General features: G+C 29.6%; 1 protein-coding gene across 1 annotated transcript; it reads right to left on the bottom strand.

Moving 5' to 3' along the window:
* Positions 1-771: 771 nt before the first annotated feature.
* Positions 772-1790, bottom strand: LOC107963417 (uncharacterized). The gene is made up of 2 exons (XM_016899941.2): positions 1692-1790; positions 772-1485 (listed from the first exon to the last, which is right to left on the bottom strand). The coding sequence occupies exons 1-2, from the start codon at positions 1692-1694 to the stop codon at positions 1096-1098; spliced, it is 393 nt and encodes a 130-aa protein (XP_016755430.1). The 5' UTR covers positions 1695-1790; the 3' UTR covers positions 772-1095.
* Positions 1791-7063: the final 5273 nt, after the last annotated feature.

Genomic DNA, 7063 nt, shown 5'->3' with positions numbered 1-7063 from the left:
CAACTCAACAAATAACTTTGACTATCTTAAAAGAATTGTTATACTGAATGTTATAACAAAACATAGAACAACAGTGTAACAGTTACAAAGTTTGTAAATTTTAAAAATCAATTCAGATGTATTAGCAAATGTACATGCAATCTAATGCTAATTGTCAATATCTCCCTACTCATCATTAAAATAACATGGCCTTTATATTTTTGTAACATTGTCACGAAAATTATATGACATCCATATGATATAACATTTTGTTGTCTAATTAGATTAAATTAAAAAAAAATTATAAAGAAAAGAAAAAAAGTGATTGTGACAGTATGGTTGGCATTTCTTCTAATGTTATATACCACATTATTATTTATTAGGTGCCTGCAATACCATCTCATCTTTAGCTTATCTATTTCAATATATTTTGCTGACATTGGTTTTAACTAATTTGGAAACTTATCTGCTATATTGAAATTTAATGATTAAATAATTAATTTCGTTAATGAGTTTTTGATTCAATGACAGATTTTAGAATTTTCGCATTTGAAAATATATTCTAATTATATATATGTTGCTATAGTTCTACTTGTGTCTTGAGAAGAGTATTCTAATTTTATAATTTGGTTTCGATGTAATTTTCTAATTTGATAAATATTATTTATTTAATCGATAAATTCTTTTATGAGTAATATAAAATTTTAATATCACCTTTCAAGGTTTCAACCAATTAAATATAATTTGCTTGCTAATCGCTGAATTTATGGTAAGATCTCCTTCACATCCAAACTTACTAATTACATTTATGAATATATAACAGTTGTGATTAACAAAGTTGCAATTATGAAAAGAAAATGAAAATAATAATTTTTTTTCTTAACCAAACAAATAAATAATTACTAAATATTTAATGGGGAAAGAAATTAAAACTTCTAAATTTGCTTAAAGCTACACAATCAAAGCAACAGGTTTGACGCAAAGACGGTTTAACATCTGAAAAACCCTTAAAACCCCCAAAACCAAACCAAAACACATTAACACGATCACTCATAGTATACTACATAACTCCATATCACAACTTCAATCCGAACCCCAAAATCCCCTCGCCCAGCCCTACTCAGAATGGCCACCATTGATTTCACCGGCTTCTTCGGAGTCATCACCGCCAAAACTACCCTCATACCCTCCATCATTTCTGCCATATGCAGGGCTAATCCCCCGAGATTGAGCTTCCACCAGCGCTTCAGTGAATTCCCTCATAGCTTCCTCCACTAATTCCTTCATTGTTTCCTCGTCAAGATCCTCGCCGATGTGAACGTTATCACCGTCTTCTTCATTGACTATGCCCAGCAAACCATCAGCCACTTCTGCCATGGCTTTATACTCCGAAAGCACTCTCTTCTTCTCTTCTAGTTCGATTCCAACAGCTATTAGACATGCTTCCATGCATGCTTTCTCCTCTCTCATCTTTTCCAGATCAGCTTTCATACGCTCAAGTGCATCCTGTATTAAAAGGGAAAATAGAGGTTCAAATTAATTGAGACAAGTAAAAGCTAGGTAGCTTTTTTACTAGAATAATTATCTGAAACCGAAATAAAGGAAATCATAGCATATTATGAGAAAGAGAAAGGATTGCCAAAAATGGCACATTAATGCATAAAATCTAAAGGAATTGAGAGGTGGCAACTTTATAAGAGAAAGAATCATACCATATTATGAGAGAAAGAAAGAATCACAAAACAGAGATAAAAGTGGATGAATGATAATGAGAAGGATGGATTTTGGGAGACAAATTTATAAGCAGCTACTCTGAGCTAAGAGACCCCTGCCGCCGAGTACTGACAAAATAAATAATAAATACAAAATAGAGGCGACCGTCAACGCAGTTGGCAACTTGGCGGTTGGTCCTTACTAATATTTTATTTTGTACGCATGCGCGAGACAAAAGTTATTACGTCTGTACCCAAAATATATATATTACATAAAAAAAATGTAGACTAAATTATCAAGCGTTTAAAATTCATTTATCACATGGGTTTAAGTTTTAGTGTAATTGAATTTTTATTGATTTGTTATAAATTGTAAAAATAAAAAATAAACACCTCCATTATAATATATCTTATTTTGTATATAAAAGAGTATTTTAATAATTTATCAATTAATTTGGTATCTAATTAACTTACGACAGTAACATAATTAAGAGTTTATAAGTATAGATATAATACGCATATATAGAGATTAGTTTTAATTGCGTGTGCTACACACATGATATTATAAAATTATAAATAATAAATTAATTTAATACTTTTTAAAAATATAATTAAAATCAATTTCATAATAATATTTTAATATAAAACTTAAATTTAAACTTAAAATAACAAAAAAAATTAAATCTTAATATTAATAAAAAAAGTAATATATATAAGTTAATTGCACTAGACATCTCTAAATTAGCACCTAAATTTCAAAATGCACTAATTGAGTCCACAAACTATTATGACAGCTAATTTTATATGGAACACTTGATCTGGATTTCATAGCAAATGAATCTCAAAGTTTCCAAAGATGAATTTTGTACTTATTTCAATTTTTTAATTTTAATTTTGTGATTAATTTGAATTTTGATTTGGTTTTATGGATTAAATTGAATATTTGACATTATGGAGGACTGATTGTAGGATTTACCCGTTTTAGGAATTTAGGAGTTCTTTTAGGATTGACGTGAAAACAAAGAAAAGAAAAGGGATGCGGCGTGGATGGTATATAAGATTTTGATGGGGTTTGGAATTGATAAAATATTTAAAATAATTAGGAGTTTTTTATTATATTATATTATATTACATTGTGATAATTTAGATTTTTAATTACATAAATTATAGTTGACCAAAACTATAGTTTAACTTAGTTTACGACTCTAATACTTTTGCCTATAAATTGAGATTTGGTGATCGATAAGTATAAAGGGGAATGAGGAGGGAGAAATACATTAAATAAGGAGAGTTATCTTAATTTAGTTATTTGAAGAAGTCTTCAATTCGCATTTGTAAAACAGTTTCCTTTTAATTGTTGTTAGCAGTGGCAAAGTTTGGAGGTTAGTAAAACTGAAAAATATTTGAAAAATTTTCATTTGGGAGTCATTATAATTTATAAATCTTTAAATTAGTAATGGTAAAATTGCACTTTAATTTTCTTAAAAATGATAAAATTTTGAAGATATAGATAATTAAAATAATATTATTATATTTTTTACTATCGTAAATATATATAATTTAATTTTGACCTTGAAATTATTGACTTCATCCCTACTGTTAGAACATAAACGAACAAAAAAGCTAAATGCAAAGTCAGAAAAATTCTAATATTAAAGGTAAATTTTCAAACTTTTCTAATATTTTGCATTTATTTTTACAAGTTTTGTGCTTATTTTTACGAGCAAAGTTGTTTTAGCGAAGTTGAGGCGATTGTAGGATGGAAACATGGGGCCAAGATTTGTCCCCTAAATGTTTGGTCAGGATGTGATATTCTTGATGAAGTTTTACTTTATGCGTCTAACGAATCTTCCTTTAGTGGTTTTGGTGTGTGATGTTCTTTATAGCGTGTTTGGTTCAGTGTAATAGGTATTCCATTATGCCCCGATTACGCACATATTACATTACCGACCTATTCCGGCGTTTGGTTCACTGTAATCGGTATTACACGCCTATTACATTACCGACCTATTCCCTAAATTCTCTACTTTTCTATTCCCTTCCCAAATCGATGATTAGCCCTATTACGTCTGTCTTCCCAAATCAGTCTCTGTTTTACCCTCCCTCCCAAATCGACCTCCACCCTCTCCTTTTTCTGTCCTCGTTGGTTTCTCCTCCCTTTTCTTTAACAATTCTCTCTCTCGGTCTCTTTTTTCATTTTTTCCCTGTCATTTGTTGTGGTTTTTGATCTCTCTCGGGCTCTTTTTTCATTTTTTTCCTGTCATTTTTTGTGGTTTTTGAAATCCACTGCTTCACTGGAGACTGATTTTGAGGTATGAATCTTGAACTTTTCATTTCTTTGTCTGTCTTTGCCTTGGATTGTGGCTGCTTTCATTGTGCTGCTGCTGATTTTGGTACAATATGATACTGTTGTGAATTTCTTATTTTGGTTGGTTTTTAGGTGTTTGATTTGTGATAGACTGAACTAGGTTTGCCTTTATCATATCAAGTATAAGCATGTACAATAGTTTTGTATTGTAAATAACATTGCAAAACACAAAAGAAGTTGCTTGTTTAACACAGAGTATCCGATGGTTTTAATGTTTTGGTCATAAAAATATTTGTTTGCATAGACATGATTTCTACCAGAAAAAATCAGACCCTACTTTGGATTCTTTGAAAATTGAATGATATAATTTCAGTTGAAGACAAGAAATTTTTTGCCTGAATAAAACTCTATTTCTTGTTGTTTTCAGTAGTTAAATAATAATAAAGAGGAAAACAACAGCGGGACGAGAAATTAGTGCATTCCATTGTTTGAAATTGAGTTAGAATTGTCTTCTAATGGCTGAGACTGATCTAATTTGCTTTCCGTCACCTGATCAAAAGAGAAAAATTCTCTAAGGGACAAGGTTTTAGTAACATAAAAGGAGAAAGAATGTTAAAAGTCCTGGCATGCATAGTCATATATCATTTAAGTTTCATCTTAGACCCTAAAGAATGTTAGGTCCTCTGACATGCTAAATTATTTCCATTTGATCAACTAGCATAGATGAATATGCAAAGAAGCTTTCTGCTTTTATGCTAAATTATTTCCATTTGTCACCATGTGCATGGTTTATGCTAATATCTTTTATCTTTTAAGTATAATTTAAATCTAGGGCCTTAACGTAAGGTAAAGTTCCCAATTATTTGAGTAGTTTTGTTGCTGCTTCTGTTGTAATTTAAAAATATGATTTCCAAAGGCAAGTATTAATATGACCATGGTCCTCTCCTGCTCTTGAATTGAAGAAATACAAGAAAAAGGAAAGTTTCTTGTGTGATTGTTAAGCATCCAACCTAAAACCAATTGCCAATAGGCGAGGGGCTCAACTTGGATATAAGGTCACAAGAAACACGAGATTTATTAGATGTGATATAATACCAAATAACACTCCCCTTTATGTGTTTCTCAACAAGGGCTTATACGTGGACAACCTCACAAAGGGTGGTTGACCCTACATGGGGTTAGGCAGGAAGAATAGATTACACCTTGGGTCTAATACCATGTTAAATAAGGTGATGATAGTCCTAAAAGCTTAAGCATATAGGAAATGGTCCAACCATTATATTTAAGTTTCAACAATGATGAACATAATTCTTAAAAAAATGAAGCAAATTTAGTTTTTATTGATGTGATTACCGAATAGAAAATCTTATTATTGCCATTGCTCTCTCTTCTTCATCCCTGAATAGAAAAGGATTGGACCTGCTAGTGATGAAAATTGTTCTTCTAAACATGAAAATAATCATTATGGCATCCACTTGGTTATTTTTCCTTTGGCATTCCTCTAGACATAGGTGAAGAAATCATGGAGTGGGATGCATTATGTTAAACAATTCAATTATAATTTGACATATGTTTTGAAGTCTGACTTATGAGGACAGAGCAGAGCAGATTCTTAGAGTAACCTTTGGGTATATGCTCATGAGGATTTGTGTTGAAATATTGCATTCTTTAAGTTTTTTGTTTTGTTTCTCCCATAGAGCTCTCTAATTGAATGATAGCTTGGCTTTGGCTGCAAAATGAATCAAGCTATGGATAGGCACGTTTAATATTAAAGAGGTTTGCACAAAAAGCAAATCCTATCAAGTCTATTTCATTTACTGTTAAATTAATTAAATACTATATCAAAGGGATCTTAAATTTCATCAATCTTTAGCCTTAGCGCATGAGTGTTTTGTTACTTTAAGTCAATGACAAGGTGTCCCCATATAAACACATGAACTAATCTAGGGCAGCAAAAGAAGAAAAACAAAATGTAATTGACCATAAAACCTGTTTAGATCTCCTTCGATGTCTCATCTTTTTCAAATGCAGCTGAAATTTCTTGTCAATATTTACATCATCTTCCTCTTTTCTATTCTGCAGATAGAGCCAATCCCAAGTGGAAATCTGCCTCCTGGTTTTGATCCTGTTGAAGGTTGCAAGCTTATCAGAAAGGAAAAGGTATTATTTTCAAGATTTTCCCTTTTCTTTTTTTTCCCTTTATGAAGCTGAGTGTGCACTACAATTTTAAAGCACAAGTTTGAATGAATTGCTTCTTGTTGTTAGTGAGTAGAAGATGAAACTGGAAATTGTTGCATTTGTTTTGATATTGTTCTTGATTTGTTCTGGTTCCTGCTTGTTTTGGGGATTATTAATTGCAAATATAGTAGGATATAGCTCTGTTATGATTTAGATTTTGAAATCAAATGCTGTAAACGAGTTACTTCAGGTATTATTTATATTCAATTAAGGGTTAATTATGTTGTTTTCTATTAAAGACTCAAATAATTACTGAATTATTTTACAAGGATTTTTATATATTAATAAGCTCTCTATTTTTAAATTATGTAAAAACAATCAAATTTCAATTTCGATGCTTATATAATGTTCAAATTTAAGATTAAATCTTTATATTTTAATTTTTAATATAATTTGGTACACCAATATTAGCCTAGATACTTTAACCGATTAAAATGCTAACGTTAATTTTTAAACTAGATAATAATATTAAATTTTTTTTGTTTAATTCGAATTCATTATAATATTATTTTTATATAATTATGAAGTGAATTTTTTTTAATTTCAAAATATCACATTAACAAATTTTAACTATAATTACAAATACAATACTACATTTTAATAATTAATTATAATTAACTATAATTAACGAATTTTAACTATCGAAAAAAGTGTAATTGTTTTTTCTTTCACAATCATAATTGCAAATACAATACTACATTTTAATAATTATTTGTAGATGTAAATGAGATTAAATTTACAAAAAACGGTTATATATATTTATACGAAATGAAATTTAAATTTAAAATGTTATAAAAGTTTTAAAACTTCAATTTCATTATTAAAC

Source organism: Gossypium hirsutum, chromosome D11 (assembly GCF_007990345.1).
Source record: "Gossypium hirsutum isolate 1008001.06 chromosome D11, Gossypium_hirsutum_v2.1, whole genome shotgun sequence".
NCBI classification, from domain to species: domain Eukaryota; kingdom Viridiplantae; phylum Streptophyta; class Magnoliopsida; order Malvales; family Malvaceae; genus Gossypium; species Gossypium hirsutum.
The sequence above is the reverse complement of the archived record's forward strand: the minus strand, read 5'-3'. Positions and strand labels throughout refer to the sequence as shown.